General features: G+C 41.4%; 1 protein-coding gene across 1 annotated transcript; it reads right to left on the bottom strand.

The window, feature by feature from the left end:
* Positions 1-11,733: 11,733 nt before the first annotated feature.
* On the bottom strand, positions 11,734-17,820 carry LOC111979603 (gap junction gamma-1 protein-like). The gene has a single exon (XM_070448823.1). The coding sequence runs from the start codon at positions 17,802-17,804 to the stop codon at positions 16,542-16,544; it is 1,263 nt and encodes a 420-aa protein (XP_070304924.1). The 5' UTR covers positions 17,805-17,820; the 3' UTR covers positions 11,734-16,541.
* Between the last annotated feature and the right edge of the window lie 619 nt (positions 17,821-18,439).

The following is an 18,439-nucleotide window of genomic DNA, read 5'->3' as shown; positions in this document are numbered from 1 at the left end:
AACTGGCAAACAGTGCACAACTGGCAAACAGCATAGTGTCAATGAACTCAATATTTAAGGCAATCGCAATACTGCAAACAAAGAAACTATTCATAGACGACATGGTTGGTAGTGCTACCAGTGAAATACTGTACTAAGTGATTTGGAATAAGAACATTTTAACTTTAGGTACCCTATCCATGTAAATATGATATGGCTCATTTCAACATGTGTGCGTTTCATATTGTTGGGGTCAAATACCTATCTTCATTTGGCTTTAGTCTTTGGGCCACCAGTATCGCACGGATGCCTCCAGAGACTGTGTTGTCCTGAGAAGCCTTGAGTGTTAATGGCTCTTTGGCATGAGCCAGGCGAATGAGGCTCATGCCCAGATCTCCAACCCAGGCCCTGTGCTTCCCGGCTGACTTGTCAGACTGGGTCTGTAGTGCCAATCCTTCGGCTAGTGCCGACATGCATACGGCATCAGATGCTTCCGTACCACCCCAGTGTGATGAGTCCTGGCCGATGTAACAGCCCTTACTAAAGCTGATGCCCTGCATGTAGACCAGGTTGAACTCCAGAGGAAGAGCCACCCCGGGAGGAAGGTCCTTCACTCCCTCGGGAAGTCCTAGGAGAAACCACTAGAGAAATATTATAGGGTTATTACGGGAATAACGTCAATTCAACAGCTATGCTAGGCATATCCCATATCGTATCATGCAACCATCTTGTCCATATTGTATATGGCATGACAAGTATGTATTGCATAGTGGTGCCTGTGGTAGTCTTCTGTGTTGCCCTGCTGACACCAGTGGTGACCTGTCATTCAGGGCAGGTTCCCTGTTTGGCATGTTATTTTGGCATTAATARATGTTACATATCAGTTTGCAAACAATGTAAAAAAAAAAATACATTTTTTTGCTTTATTGAGTAAGGCAGCTCCAAAATCCAGGTGTTTCAGCCTAGTTCAGTGATTTKTGTGGTGGTGGGGCAGCCAGAGGAAAATACGTACCGTAGCGGTTGGTAATGTTCTATAGTTGCACTGTGATTGGCTCAGTGTTTTGTCACTCATGGGGAAACTACGTCACCGTAAAATATACGGGGAGAGTTCAAAACTTCAAGCCCGTTGGGTGCTGCCATAAAGTTACATTAGAAGTGCCCATCCAAGAAAGGTGAAGGTCATTGGACACAGATAAAATTACGTCAAATCACGTTATATCTACCGTAGCTTTCATTGATCATGTCAACATCATACTTTCAAAACCTTAGCTAGCAAGCTAGCAGTCATCATCATGAATCAAGTCGACAATGTACTGGCAAATCCCTTTTAATCCTTGACATATGAATAGAAATTATGAAGAYAAATTATAGATAAAACGTATCGGTGCTCATCGGCCATTGGACATAAACACTACACAATAGGTTGGAAATCACTAATTCAACAATGAGTGGTTTGGAAGGAATCAGTGGCTAACTGCAAGCATTACAAAGCAATCACTAGCATTCTATTCATGGGAGAGGGTGTGTGGTCCAAGTCTGGGTTTAAGGGTCTCTTTTCCAAGCTTAAAAGGATAAACATTCAATATTGGCCATGCTGTCAATCCATAGTGACTTCTGCCGCATTCAAAACAACTGGAATCTCGGAACTGGGAAATSTCATACAAGAAGCGTCACTGCAGTACCTGGATTGAATCCAGGCTGTATCACATCCGGCCGTCATTGGGCGTCCCATAGGGCGGCTCACAATTGGCCAAGTGTCGTCCGGGTTTGGCCGTCATTCTAAATAAGAATTTGTTCTTAACTGACTTGCCTAATTAAATAAAGGTTACAAAAAAAAATTAAGCCAGACATTGATGAAAAAAAAAATATTACAAAATTTGCCCACAAAGGACCGCATTGCCACCTTCCTGTTCAAGTGAGCACAGGTACGGCAACTGCACAGCCCTCAACCGCAAGGATCTCCAGAGGGTGGTGCACCCGATGTCACAGGAAGYCCAAAAGGATTATCACGGACAACAACCACCTGAGCCACTTCCTGTTCACCCCGCTACCATCCAGAAGGCGAGGTCAGTACATGTACATCAAAGCTGGGACCGAGAGACTGAAAAACAGCTACCATCTCAAGAGCATCAGACTGTTAAACAGCCATCACTAACACAGAGAGGCTGCTGCCTACAGACATACTCAAATCATTGGCAACTTTAATAAATGGATCACTAGTCACTTTAAATAATGCCACTTTAATAATGTTTATATATATATATATATTTCATTACTCATCTCATATGTATATACTGTATTTTATACCATCTATTGCATCTTGCCTATATCGCTCGGTCATCGTTCATCCATATATTTATATGTACATATTATTTTTCCATCCTTTTAGATTTGTGTGTATTAGGTAGTTGTTGTGGAATTGTTAGATTACTTGTTAGATATTACAGCACTGTCGGAACTGGGAGCACAAGCATTTCTCTACACTCGCATTAACATGCTAACCATGTGTACAGTTGAAGTCGGAAGTTTACATACACTTAGGTTGGAGTCATTAAAACTTGTTTTTCAACCACTCCACAAATTTCTTGTTAACACACTATAGTTTTGGCAAGTCGGTTAGGACATCTACTTTGTGCATGACACAAGTCATTTTTCCAACAATTGTTTACAGACAGATTATTTCACTTATTATTCACTGTATCACAATTCCAGTGGGACAGAAGTTTACATACTAAGTTGACTGTGCCTTTAAACAGCTTGAAAAATTCCAGAAAATAATGTCATGGCTTTAGAAGCTTCTGATAGGTTAATTGACATACTTTGAGTCAATTGGAGGTCTGCTTGTGGATGTATTTCCGGGCTTACCTTCAAACTCAGTGCCTCTTTGCTTAACATCATGGGAAAATCAAAAGAAATCAGCCAAGACCTCAGAAAAAAAATTGTAGACATCCACAAGTCTGGTTCATCCTTGGGAGCAATTTCCAAAAGCCTGAAGGTACCACGTTCATCTGTACAAACAATAGTACGCAAGTATAAACACCATGGGGCCACGCAGCCGTCATACCGCTCAGGAAGGAGACGCGTTCTGTCTCCTAGAGATGAACGTACTTTGGTGCGAAAAGTGCAAATCAATCCCAGAACAACAGCAAAGGACCCTGTTGAAGATGCTGGAGGAAACAGATACAAAAATATCTATATCCACAGTAAAACAAGTCCTATATCGACATAACCTGAAAGGCCTCTCAGCAAGGAAGAAGCCACTGCTCCAAAACCGCCATAAAAAAGCCAGACTACGGTTTGCAACTGCACATGGGGACAAAGATCGTACTTTTTGGAGAAATGTCCTCTGGTCTGATGAAACAAAAATAGAACTGTTTGACCATAATGACCATCATTATGTTTGGAGGAAAAAGGGGGGAGGCCTGCAAGCCAAAGAACACCATCCCAACCGTGAAGCACGGGGGTGGCAGCATCATGTTGTGGGGGTGCTTTGCTGCAGGAGGGACTGGTGCGCTTCACAAAATAGATGGCATCATGAGGGAGGAAAATMATGTGGATATATTGAAGCAACGTCTATTGAAGCAAATGGGTCTTCCAAATGGACAATGACCCCAAGCACTTCCAAAGTTGTGCAAAATGGCTTAAGTACAACAAAGTCAAGGTATTGGAGTGGCCATCACAAATCCCTGACCTCAGTCCTATGGAAAATTTGTGGGCAGAACTGAAAAAGCATGTGCGAGCAAGGAGGCCTACAAACCTGATTCAGTTACACCAGCTCTGTCTGGAGGAATGGGCCAAAATTCACCCAACTTATTGTGGGAAGCTTGTGGACGGCTACACTAAACGTTTGACGCAAGTTAAACAATTTAAAGGCAATGCTACCAAATACTAATTGAGTGTATGTAAACTTCTGACCCACTGGGAGTGTGATGAAAGAAATAAAAGCTGAAATAAATCATTCTCTCTACTATTATTCTGACATTTCACATTCTTWAAATAAAGTGGTGATCCTAACTGACCTAAGACAGGGAATTTTTACTCGGATTAAATGTCAGGAATTGTGAAACTGAGTTTAAATGTATTTGGATAAGGTTTATGTAAACTTCCAACTTCAACTGTATGTGACCAATACAACTTGATTTATAGTCTGTTTTAGAGAAATGTCATCATCGAATATTGTAAGAGCTTTCAGTGCCTGCTTATATCCTACGGATCTGACTTGGTGTACAGGGAGAATACTGTAAGAACGGCCCATGTTCTGAATTCTGTCGTTGTACGTTTCAAAAGTGCTGAACAAATAGTTATATTGACTATGTCCGTCCTAGCTCGCTCATTAAAGTCTTAAAAAATACGGATTGCCTTTTAGAGTTTGTACATCTCAATTGTCAGTAGAAACCACATTTGTTTAAGCAAGTCAGCCATATCAGCTATGTTTTTTAAAGGCAGTGTAACGATCTTCGTCTGGAGAAAGAGAGGAGGACCAAAGCGCAGCATGGTAAGTGTTCATGATGAATCTTTAATTGAACAAACTGAACACTGAGATACAAAACAACAAAGTGAACTACTGAAAACCGAAACAGTTCCGTGTGGAACACACAGACACGGAAGACAACCACCCACGAAACCCAGGTGAAAAAAGGCTACCTAAGTATGATTCTCAATCAGAGACAACTAACGACACCTGCCTCTGATTGAGAATCATACCAGGCCAAACGAAAAAAKCAACATAGAAACAGAAACATAGATAACCCACCCAACTCACGCCCTGACCATACTAAAACAAAGAAATAACAAAAGAACTAAGGTCAGAACGTGACAGGCAGTAAATGAGGCTGAATTAACTATTTTGCTGCCAGACAAGGCTCTGCTGACAGCCAGGTGTAGTAGTGATAAAGATTCACTCCATGGTGCTGAAAAAAAGTTATTCTATTGGGACAGCTTTCTGTAGGACTTAACAGTTTGTGGGCACCGTTTCTCACTGTTATAGTTCATACAGAGTTTGCCCCACCAAGATTTACATGCTAAAATAGCCACTTGCTGACAGACACGATGGAATAATTTGCAGAGTTCTCGGATCTTCCTCCCACATCAGAGTGTTCCTGGGGAAGTGAGATCTGGCTTGGGCCTACCCTGGCTTGGGGCTGTTCCCTGCAAGGATGCAAACTGGTGAGGGCCCAGGAGCAAGATAAAGGAGCAAGATAAATAAATAAATACAATATGGGGATGAGGTAGGTAGATATATGGGCTGTTTACAGATGGTCTATGTACAGGTGCAGTGATCTGTGAGCTGCTCTGACAGCTGGTGCTTAAAGCTAGTGAGGGAGATATGAGTCTCCAGCTTCAGAGATTTTTGCAGTTCGTTCCAGTCATTGGCAGCAGAGAACTGGAAGGAAAGACGACCAAAGGAGGAATTGGCTTTGGGGGTGGCCAGTGAGATATACCTGCTGGAGTGCGTGCTACGAGTGGGTGCTGCTATGGTGACCAGTGAGCTGAGACTTGTAGATAACCTGTAGCCAGTGGGTTTGGCGACGAGTATGAAGCGAGGGCCAACCAACGAGAGCGTACAGGTCGCAATGGTGAGTAGTGTATGGGGCTTTGGTGACAAAACGGATGGCACTGTGATAGACTGCATCCAATTTGTTGAGTAGAGTGTTGGAGGCTATTTTATAGATGACATCACCGAAGTCGAGGATCGGTAGGATGGTCAGTTTTACGAGGGTATGTTTGGCAGCATGAGTGAAGGACGCTTTGTTGCGATATAGGAAGCCAATTCTATATTTAATTTTGGATGGAAGGAGAGTTTACAGTCTAACCAGACACCTAGGTATTTGTAGTTGTCCACGTATTCTAAGTCAGAGCCGTCCAGAGTAGTGATGCTGGACGAGCGAGCAGGTGCAGGCAGTGATCGATTGAATAGCATGCGTTTAGTTTTACTTGCGTTTAAGAGCAGTTGGAGGCCACGGAAGGAGAGTTGTATGGCATTGAAGCTCGTCTGGAGGGTTGTTAACACAGTGTCCAAAGAAGGGCCAGAGGTATACAGACTGGTGTCGTCTGCGTAGAGGTGGATCAGAGACTCACCAGCAGCAAGAGCGACATCATTGATGTATACAGAGAAGAGAGTCGGCCCGAGAATTGAACCCTGTGGCACCCCCATAGAGACTGCCAGAGGTCCGGACAACAGGCCCTCCGATTTGACACACTGAACTCTATCAGAGAAGAAGTTGGTAAACCAGGCAAGGCAAACATTTCAGAAACCAAGGCTGTCGAGTCTGCCAATAAGAATGTGGTGATTGACAGAGTCGAAAGCCTTGGCCAGGTCGATGAATACGGCTGCACAGTAATGTCTCTTATCGATGGCGGTTATGATGTCGTTTAGGACCTTGAGCGTAGCTGAGGTGCACCCATGACCAGCTCTGAAACCAGATTGCATAGCGGAGAAGTTACGAGTGAAAATGTGTGTGTTATATTAAACATAGAGGAGGGGTAAAATGTAGGCAAGCAACTACTAGTCGAATAAGACATGGGAGAGATGTCGAATTTTGGCAAAAAATAMTTATTTATAGACTAATACACTTGAAACAAATAGCCAAACTCAAAACTGGGGACATTACTAGGGCTTCCCACGCGATCAAACCGACATAAAAKATCMAATGAAACGCAGCTTAACGTGATCAGAAATCTCAACTAGCAAGCAAGTTGCAGCGATGAAGAATATAGTGCGTGCGCGTTCACGCGAAGGTAGGGGGGAGATTTTCTGCACAACACCGGCAAGGAGTCGTATACCAGTTAATACTATAGCGAATTGGTTAGGTTACTAACGTTAGCTGTCTGACTTTATTAGCCAGCTAATTTTCACACAATAAACTCTGTTATTTGATCAGCTAAGCAGGCTAATGTTGCTCAACATTTCTCTGGCTAGCTAAGGCTTCTCACTTACCTCTTCGTTATCGTTCAGGGAACGCGCTGCTGTAACTGCCTTTGCACTATCTGCTGTCTTTCCATAGCGCACGCTGATCCAATAACTAGCAAATTGGTTGTCTCTTGTCTCTTCAGTCGTGTGCAGCATTCTGTTGTTATGTGAACAATTGGCTGAGCCTTGGATACAGCCAGTATTGCTCRGAAGGTGCATCACTCGTTCGCTTACAGCCAGTAATGATCCAACCCCCTCCCACACAAACTTTTGTCATCGGATCTACACCATTCACGTAGGTCACCTATTTTGGAATCAAAACGGCGAATTTTGCCGAAAGGTGACTAGTTTGCATCCCTGTCCATGAGGCAACACAGCCCATAGAAAAAGCTCTGGACGGGCTGATCTTCACCTGACGGAAGATTTTTATAAACCTTCAAATGTTTAAAAAGTGTGTATTTTATGGTGTTGTCACACTTGACGAGAACACCACAACCCACTTCTGCTTCTTTCAATCTAAATAACAATAGGAGAAAGAACATGTCAACCATCATATGGGGGTGRTTCAAATGAATATCATGCCTGGGTTTCTAGTAGCTAACTTGAATTGAAACATTATCTAACTGCTGCACACCAGTGGAGGCTGGTGACTTGAAAAATTGAGAAGGATTGGAGACCCACGGTATAGGCGCGGAAGGCACGGAGACCACAAAGCGTGTTTCAAAAWTCGACAAACACMAATTATTTTAACCTAAAGCATTTAATAAAGCCATTTATAGTAGAATATTATGGGGATTGGGAATGAGTGGGCTACTTACACAGTGTTGGAAAGGGATCACAGCGCAGTGATTGACTGAGGGTATGAGGCATGAGTTGAGGTGTTCAGAGGCTTGACCAGTGCAGGATAGGATTTGACTGGGAAGACAAAAAACAATAACACCAGACACTACACAGTTAGACAAAAGGGCTAAGAATGAGTTAGTCCAAGCAAGGAGTAAAATCATTGGTGTGTAATAATGTGATTGTGTATGTGATTGACTCTACATACAGTAATGAGAGAATATTGATAGCGGTACTCACAGTATTTGGAAGGGAAACATTCAATGTGCCAGTGGATGAGCGGACACATGAGACGTGGCTTCAGTTCATGTCAGGAGAATGTTGACAATGGTAGTGGAGTGGAGTAGACATCACCTCTTAATCAGGGAACATGAGGGGACTTAGCTGTAAAATACAAATAGCAGATACATTCCATTACAACTGCGCCATCGTAGGTTTGGACAACGAGTTTTTCTGAAGTTAAACTCAGACATCTCCAAATTCACAAAGTCAAACACAGACTGCGCATCTCGCCCACTTGACACATCAAAGTAGCCCAAGAAATGTTCCTGAATAAAGCCCTGATCATCCACATACCTGACGATAACTGACACCTGCAAGCAGACTGGTGTCACCACAGGTCCCAGAGCAGTGGGGCAATTTTTACCCCCTGGGGCCTGGAGTTTTTCCTTATACGTTAACCTAACTAGGAAAATTCTGGAACCTATAAAAGGTATGACAGTGATTAATCAGTTGTAAAAAGCTGTTATATGGGCTATGATAGGACCATTTTTTCCTATAAAACTGTATAGGCATTTTAGCCAGCCTATTTTAGCCAGCCTTATTTTTTATATAATCTAGATTTGATCACATTCACATTTTCTCCTGACAAACAAATGGAKTATAAATACATGACGTTATCAATTAGTTGGCCCTGTACAGATGGACAGGGCGCATAGGCTGTTATGCAGCTGCTCTTATTAGTAGCCTACAGTTGATAAAACGGAAAAAAAGTATTGTTTTCATCCCATACAGCATGTCAGATTTCTAATGTTTAGGTGTAGCCTAGGCTGCAGCAACATTTATGTCATTAGTTTTTGCTTGTGTCTGTCTGGAGTGACTATTTTCATCTTTGCTAAATAAATACAAGAGGAAAGTGCAAAGCCTACTTGAGCTCACGCAAATAAATGCGTCAACCTATCTCTGTAATCAAACTTTTAACGGATGATGCGATGGAAGATATCAAATCATTCAGAATTGTTTTCGACATCCCAGAAAAGATGTTCAGTATGTAAAGCATTGTGAAGTGCAGTTACAGGCGGCTTGATGAAAGGCTCCCTGTTAATTAACCAGCTATACATTTGATACAAGTTGGTATTGAACGCCCTCACCTTTTCATCCTTCTTCATGAAATCAATCTTAGGCAGAGATCGAACCTCGCTTTAATACATAGAACCCCCATAATGCTCTGTGGCACAATCCCGATGCAACATACTAGGTTCATTCTCTGATCCTTCTATGATTGGATGGACATGTCATGACGTGGCCCTCTTTGGGTGTAGAAAGTACCCTCCCTCTCTTTCTTACCACCTCTCTCTCCCTCCTACACCCAGGCTCTGTTATCTCCTGTCGTAAATTCCATGAGGAGACTCTCGTCCCCCCCGGCCATGCGGTATAGAGAGAGGGTTCACAGTAGAACAAAGGAACTTATTCTACCTCACAGAACTTGAGAACTGACCAATATCCATGTTTTGGAGAATGTGTAAACGGTCGGTGGAGAATCCAGCTACGACCGGTCCATTTTGTTTAATGTTGGTGACCTCATGAGACAATACAGCCACATTACCATAACTCTGTTTATACAAGTCTCCGTTATGAGATTTGCATCTAATTATTGTATAAAATGAATGAGTAAAGATTAAACTATTTGTGAAATTATGTAATGTGATTTTAAACTGTTTAATGAAAGAGAATCCAATTCCCTTTAAAGTTTAACTAAGTCATTGGCCCGCTCCATGAGCACAGCCATTGATCTGGCATCATTGGACAGCCTTTTCTACTGTTCCGAATATAACCCCCACCTGGAGAAGCCCACTTCAGACCATGCGTACATCGATTACCGAGAGGGCTAAGGTTTGAGTAGAGACCATGCATTCCTCGGTCATCTGAGGCAGCTAAGGTTGTAACGGTTGTTGAATTCCTAACCAAACCACGTGGAGCATTGGCTACACTGGTGGAAATTATTAAACTCTGAGACTATCTATACCGACAGAATAAGAGCAAATCTTCGATACTAATTACTAGTCTGCAGCTATAATTTATGTCGACCTGGAATGCGAAGACCGACAACCGCCGAAACATCTATCTACAAGAATATTTCTGAATGGGACTCTGAAGTATCCATTCTAACCACGAAAGACTCCAGGGACGCAAAGAGAAGTTCAGATGAACTTTTCAACAGAAAGACTGACGATTCCAACAGAGATCACGACGACACACTGAGCGTAAATATATATATTGATTGCAATTATTCCTGAATGAGTGAGCGTTCATGTGCAAAGGATTAGCATTTCAATTAATATAATTATCAACTGTGTAGTGTCTTTTGTCTTTCGCGCCCTTCTCAGTCTCTTTGTCTACCAAGCCGCCATATCGGTTAGCCCACTAGGGAACATCCCCTATCATTTCCTTGTAACCATATCTACTTTGTTTGTTTGTTTATGCATTTCTGCGATTATTTAGTTAGTTAGTAAATAAATGATTGATACTATTGATGTATGGATGATTCATAGTGAAGGCTGGGTTCGTGCAGATAACCAACAATTTACAACGTTTGGAATGAGACTAACGTGAGGTAAAGAATAATTKATTKATTAAAAGACTAATTGATCCAATATTAAAATATCTGAAGAGTTATATTAGGAAAATTATAACTTTGTGATCTGAAGATTTTCCTTGGTACCCCGACTTCCTAGTCAATTAAATTTACATGATTAGTTTAATCACGTAATAATAATTACAGAGAATTGATTTGATAAAATATCAGTCTTCACTGATGCCAAAGACATGACAGACAACATGTCAATTCATTCTGCAAAAGCTTTGATTGGTTGGAGGACGTCCTTCGGAAGTCGTCATAATTACCATGTTAGTCTATGGAAGGGGGTGAGGCCTACCAGCCTCCTAGGTTTTGTATTGAAGCCAATGAAGCCAGAGGAGAACGGAAGCTAGCTGACCTCCGGCTACACCATGTCCTCCGGCTACACCATGGTGCTGGCCTCGGCAGTGCTGTTGAAGTTAATGTAGACCTTCATTGCAAAACAGTATATTTTAACCAATTATTTGGTGACATATGAACATACAGTATTTAGTATAGTTTAATCTAAAAAGGATAACTTTTTAAATGTTTCACTATTTTATTTTTATGAAATTTCACTGYAGAGGATGGTCCTCCCCTTCCTCCTCTGAGGAGCCTCCACTGCTGCACACTYACTTTAGTGTGTAATTCAATGGCTAGATAAGCAAGCTACGCCCATAAYTGAGGTTCTGGTGTAAACATGTCAGTAACAGCATACAATAAAAAGGCATTAGTTGAGTGCATTTCCATGTAACCTTACCTGTATACTACCGTTCAAAAGTTTCTGGTTACTTAGAAATGTCCTTGTTTTTGAAAGAAAAGGAAAAAAAAAAATCCATTTAAATTAACATCAAATTGATCAGAAATACAGTGTAGACATTGTTAATGTTGTAAATGACTATTGTAGCTGGAAACGGCAGATTTGTTATGGAATATCTACATGGGCGTACAGAGGCACATTATCAGCAACCATCACTCCTGTGTTCCAATGGCACGTTGTGTTAAGTAATTGGTCAAGTAAGCGAAAAGTGTGATTGCAGTTGTTGGACTTGATGTTATTCTGTACTTTATACATATAGCGTGTGTGTGTGTGTGTGTATGTCCGTGTGTATGTGTGTGTGTGTGTGGTTATTTCTATGCAATGACATATAATTAGAGACACACCAAGCATTTTCATCTAGGTTTATTTAAAAAATAAAATAAAACACAGGAACAATCTTAACCATTTGAGGCACTTTGGAGTATCATAATGCTAAAGGCAGAATTATGTATCTACAACAAACAACTTGATTAATTTACACTAGCTATGTTTCCATCAACTTGACCAGAGATTTTTTTGGTCGACATTTAGAAAGTTTGCATCAAAAATAAATGCAACAATTGGCTGAAAACCAGCAGGCTCCGGACCTCGTAGGGTAAGAGTTGAGTACCCCTGACCTAGAGTGTCAGACACAAATTAAATGGTTGAAGTGTTTCTATTATCCATTTAGGCAAATTGCGCATTAATAAATTGCCTGTATGCCCTTCCATCTATCTGTTTCATGTCTCAGGTAGCCCGCAAAACCCAGCATGGATAGTATGTAAGAATTTACTAATATTTGCCATTTCTAATCATCCTAATTTGCCAACGTATCGCCACGGTCCGTGCAATGYTAGAACGTGCACTCTTGAAGAAAAAAAAATATTGGATGGTGATACTTGGMTAACACTTTACTTAACAGCCAGTGTCATAACACATTATGACACGGTCATAACCATGTCATAATATGTCATAACAGCTTCTAACCTGTCATAATATGGTCATAACACTGTCATGACCAATATATTTACACCTGTTGTGACATATATTGCATAATTTTATGGCTGGTTAACACCCCTACTCTTATGATAAGAGAGTCATGACACCCATTTAAAAATCCACCCTTGTCGAACAGATAAAAATGTTGTCGATCTTTCGAACATTTCTCCTATGGCTGCCGTTTCCATTAAATGTGTCGCAATGTTTTTGTTGTTGTTGCAACATTGCTTTTGCCTAATAAATCTGGGTAAATGGAAACCTTCCTTCGGAAAGTTTTAAAGGCCCAGTGCAGTCAAAATTCCGTATATCCTGTGTTTATATCATATTGTACAACACAGCTGATGAAACTTAAGACTATAAAAGTGGGACTTAACTTGAGTCATCGCGCTCTAGCGACTCCTTTAGGCGGGCCGAGCGCTTGCAGACTCACTGCTGTTGTCAGTTTAAAAGTGTTTCCTCCGACACATTGATGCAGCTGGCTTCCGGGTTAAGCGAGCAAGTGTTGAGGCGTGGCTTGGCAGGTCATGTTTCGGAGGACGCGTCAGTTGACCTTTGCCTCTCCCAAGCCCGTTGGGGAGTTGCAGCGATGAGACAAGATCGAAACCAAACAAGGGGGGTCTATTGTGATAGGTGAGATGGGCTGAGAGTGGCTGAGGGGTTGGATTAAAGAATTTATGTTTGGTAATGTATTATTGTTATGTGATTGCTTTATATAAAAGTACCATGTATGTAAAATGTGTATGCAAAATGTGTATGTAAAATGTATGTATATGTAGCAGAAAAGTTGTAAAAAAAAGAAAAAGATARGTGTCCTCCAAAGATGGGTTAATAATAAAATATATATACATTTTTAATATCATGAAATTGGGGAGAAAAGGGGAGTAAAAAATAAATTAAATGCTTTTCTTTTTCAAGACAGATAACTAAATATAAGAAAATATGGAGTCAACTTAAACTTATGAGGATATACACTGAGTGTACTAAATATTAAGGACACCTGCTCTTTCCATGACATAGACTGACRAGGTGAAACCAGGGGAAAGATATGATCCCTTATTGATGTCACTTGTTAAATCCACATCAATCAGTGTACGGTGCCTTGCAAAAGTATTCATCCCCCTTGGCGTTTTCCTATTTTGTTGCATTACAACCTGTCATTTAACTGGATTTTTATTTGGATTTCATGTAATGGACATACACAAATAGTCCAAATTGGTGAAGTGAAGTGAAAAAAATTGCTTGTTTCAAAAAAATAAAYAATTTAAATGGAAAAGTGGTACGTGCATATGTATTCACCCCCTTTGCTATGAAGCCCCTAAATAAGATCTGGTGCAACCAATTACCTTCAGAAGTCACATAATTACTTAGATTGCACACAGGTGGACTTTATTTAAGTGTCACATGATCTGTCACATGATCTCAGTATATATACACCTGTTCTGAAAGGCCACAGAGTCTGCAACACCAATAAGAAAGGGGAACCAACAAGCAAGCAGCACCATGAAGACCAAGGAGCTCTCCAAACAGGTCAGGGACAAGTTGTGGAGAAGTACAGATCTCGGTTGAGTTATAAAAAATATCAGAAACTTTGAACATCCCACGGAGCACCATTAAATCCATTATTAAAAAATGGAAAGAATATGGCATCACAACAAACCTGCCAAGAGAGGGCCGCCCACCAAAACTCACAGACCAGGCAAGGACGGCATTAATSAGAGAGGCAACAAAGAGACCAAATATTAKCCTGAAGGAGCTGCAAAGCTCCACAGCAGAGATTGGAGTATCTGTTCATAGGACCACTTTAAGCCGTTCACTACACAGAGCTGTGCTTTACAGAAGAGTGTCCAGAAAAAGTAATTGCTTGAAGAGAAAAATAAGCAAAGGTGTTTGGTATTTGCCAAAATGCATGTGGGAGACTCCCCAAACATATGGAAGAAGGTACTCTGGTCAGATGAGACTAAAAGTGAGCTTTTTGGCCATCAAGAAAAACGCTATGTCTGGAAAAAACCCAACACCTCTCATCACCCCGAGAACACCATCCCTGTGGGGATGTTTTTCATCGGCAGGGACTGGGAAACTGGTCAGAATTGAAGAATTAATACAGGGAAATTCTTGAGGGAAACCTGTTTCAGTCTTCCGGAGATTTGAGACTGGGACGGATGTTCACCTTCGAGCAGGACAATGACCCTAGGCATTCTGCTAAAACAACACTTGAGTGGTTTAAGGGAAACATTTAAATGTCTTGGAATGGCCCAGTCAAAGCCCAGACGTCAATCCAATTGAGAATCTGTGGTATGACTTAAAGATTGCTGTATACCAGCGGAACCCATCCAACTTGAAGGAGCTGGAGCAGTTTTGACTTGAAGAATGGGCAAAAATCCCAGTGGCTAGATGTGCCAAGCTTATAGAGGCATACCCCAAGAGACTTGCATCTGCAATTGCTGCAAAAGGTGGCTCTAACAAAATATTGACTTTGGGGGGGGGGGGGTGAATAGTTATGCACGCTCAAGTTTTCTGTTTTGTCTTATTTCTTGATTGTTTCACAATAAAACATATTTTGCATCTTCAAAGTGGTAGGCATGTTGTGTAAATCAGATGATACAAACCCCCATAAAATCAATTTTAATTCCAGATTGTAAGGCACAAAATAGGAAAATGCCAAGGGGGTGAATACTGTTGCAAGCCACTGTAGATGAAGGGAAAGAGAAGGATTTTTAAGCCTTGAGACATTGATTGTGTATGTGACTCAGACAAAAGATTTAAGTGCCTTCGAACGGGGTGCTGTAGTAGGTGCCAGGCGCACCGGTTTGTGGCAAGAACTGCAACGCTGCTGGATTTTTCATGCTCAACAGTTTCCTGTGTGTATAAAGAATGGTCCACCACCCAAAGACCTACTTGACATAACTGTGGGAAGCATAGGTGTCAACATGGGCCAGCATCCCTGTGGAACACTTTCGACACATTTACATTTATAGATTTTAGTCATTTAGCAAATGGGTGCAACTCAATATTAGGAAAGTGTCCTTAATGTCTTGTTCACTCAGTGTACATCTTCTACTATGTGCAATGTACTGTATATGTACATTGTGTTAAAATGTAGCAAAGTAAATTAATTCATTATTTGGCCCACAAAAACAGCAGAAACTATCAGAAATTGGTCGTTCAAATTTTCAAAACAACAACCTACTTACCTTTTTCTTTCACTTCTTCTTTAACTAATTTATTCCGACACTGCAGAATGCTAAATAAAAATGTAATCTTACAACAAAGCTTTGAAAAGTAGAGTGAAATAAAATCTTACTCTACGGAGAACAGTGTTGCTCAAACTTCTGCTGATGGAACACCATTTGTCCTATAACATTTCACATCTTATCTTTCAACCTAACCCATACATATCCAGCATTTCTTCCTCAAATAAATTGTTAATGCATATTTTTTTAAATGTCTTAATACAACTCAAAATTAGTTAAAAGGTTCCAAGTGCAAATCTGAACAGTTAGGAATTTCTAGATTACTTTTCACATTTGGTTCACTGTCCTTTTCTTAAACATCATCAGGATTCAATCGTAGTGCCATTAAAATGTGCTTACCACGGTATTGCTTTTAACTAGTCACAATTTAAAATAGACACACTTGCATATTGTTATAGTTTTAAAGACATTATAAATATATTCTGTCAAATTAATCCAGTTCAAAAGCAAGGTTAAATTAATAATCCCAGTAAAAATAATTCAAAATATATTGCCATCATGGTTCATTTTAAATCTCCCTATATTTGTAAGTAGCTAAAATAAGAAATGTTTGACTAAGCAACATATGCATATATTAACTATGTTCAAGCTATGTTATTTAAAGCACAAAAAGACACCCTAATAATAGGATACACTATTACTGTATTTAGTGATATCTTCATGTTTGTTTTTCCTTTTTATGTTTACCATTGTTTTGATATCGCATGTAAATAGTGCATATTTTGTGTGCTCCTGATCCGACACATCACACTGCTGGTTTCTCCTTGTGACAAAGCTAAATCTATTCAGGCAGTGCAATCGATTCACGCTCCAAAGCTTTTAACTATCTTGTCTCATTTCACATCTTCCATTATCCACAGAATATGGTCCTGGAGATTGAAAATTACTTTTCACTACGATTACTGTACCATGTGAAGTTAATAATTCCTAAATCCATACAGAACTCTTTCCATTTTTTACAACGGTCCCAGCAATCTCTGTAGTGGCTGATTTCGGCCTGGCTCCTTGTTTCTCCTGGGTTGTGTTGACCCTGATTTGCTCTGCCATGGTGCTTCCAGGACTACTTGTCCTCGAGGTGGGCTGGTTCTTGTTGGTGTTGTAGGTCTGGAAGGCCATTTCGAGCTGCTCCTGGGCCACCCGTAGGTGGCGGTGCAGGCTGGCCAGGTCCGAGGGGATGTTGTCATCTGGACTGGTGCACTCTTGTTTATGTTCCTGGACATCGTTGGCCATGTTCTGCTCATGGTGCATAATTAGACTGTTGGGGATAATCCGGTTGGGCCTGTCTGACTTCATGACCAGGTTGTACCCGGGGGGAGATGCGGGGATGTTATGGGAGTACGGGTAACTATACGAGGGCTGTCGACCCCCCTGATTCCTCCTCTTGCGGAGAGTGTCTCGGAATGTTCCAATGCTCAAGTGGAACATCTCACACACGTTGAGGAGCAGGCAGAGGCAGCTGACGACATACATGATGAGCAGGAAGATGGTCTTCTCCGTCGGCCGAGAAATAAAGCAGTCTACATTGTGGGGACAGGGCACCTTATTGCACACATATGATGAATTAACACGGAAGCCATAGAGAAGATACTGGCCCACCAGGAAYCCGATCTCAAACACGGCCCGGGACAGTAGCTGAAGGACATAGATTCTCATCAGGCCCTCTTGCATGATCCGCCGGCGGCCGTCATGTTTCTGCGGCTTGTCCGGCTCAGGCTTGACTTCTTGAGCTTCCACCATCTCCTCCTGGTAGATCATAGGCTCTGCATTGTTGTCCTCATCCTCCTCCAGCACCTCCTCAAGCGGGTGGCTTTCCGTCCACCTTTGAGCATGAATGAGCTTCTTCCGGCGGTGGAACTTCCGGCGCTCCAACTCGGAGGTGCGGGCTATCTTGTGGATGGCGTAGCCCAGGTACATTACCGAGGGGGTGGAGATCATGATGATCTGGAAAACCCAGAAGCGGACATGTGAGAGMGGGGCGAAGGCATCGTAGCACACGTTGTCACAACCGGGCTGCTTGGTGTTACAGGTGAACTTGGTCTGCTCGTCAGAGTAGATGGACTCGCCCCCCACAGCGGTCAGCACAATGCGGAATATGATGAGCACCGTGAGCCACACTTTCCCCACAAAGGTGGAATGGTTGTGGATCTCTTCCAGAAGACGCGTGAGAAAGCTCCAGCTCATGGTGGTCATAGAGGCTTTTCAACTAGAATCTGGAAACACATAAAAAGTATAATTAAGGGTTTAGTTGAATAAAAGAGATACAAGAACTAACAGAACTAGACACAACTCATACACAACACTCAACAGAACTAGTCACAGCTCATACACAACACCAAATCAAATTTTATTGGTCACGTACGCATACAGTTGTAGTTGGAAGTTTACATACACATTAGCCAAATATATTTAAACTCAGTTTTTCACCATTCCTGACATTTAATCCTAGTAAAAAATCCCTGTCTTACATCAGTTAGGATCAACGCTTTATTTTAAGAATGTGAAATGTCAGAATAATAGTAGAGAGAATGATTTATTTCGGATTTTATTTCTTTCATCAACAAATTCCAATGGATCAGAAGTTTACATAACTCTTAGTATTTAGTAGCATTGCCTTTAAATTGTTTAACTTGGATCAAACATTTTTGGGTAGCTTCCACAAGCTTCCACAATAAGTTGGGTGGATTTTAGCCCATTCCCTCTGACAGAGCTGGTGTAACTGAATCAGGTTTGTAGGCCTCCTTGCTCGCACACGCTTTTTCAGTTCTGCCCACAAATTTTCTATAGGATTGAGGTCAGGGCTTTGTGATGGCCACTCCAATACCTTG

This window comes from Salvelinus sp. IW2-2015, linkage group LG19 (genome assembly GCF_002910315.2).
Source record: "Salvelinus sp. IW2-2015 linkage group LG19, ASM291031v2, whole genome shotgun sequence".
NCBI classification, from domain to species: domain Eukaryota; kingdom Metazoa; phylum Chordata; class Actinopteri; order Salmoniformes; family Salmonidae; genus Salvelinus; species Salvelinus sp. IW2-2015.
Note: the sequence above shows the minus strand (reverse complement) of the source record. Positions and strands in the feature narration are given on the sequence as shown.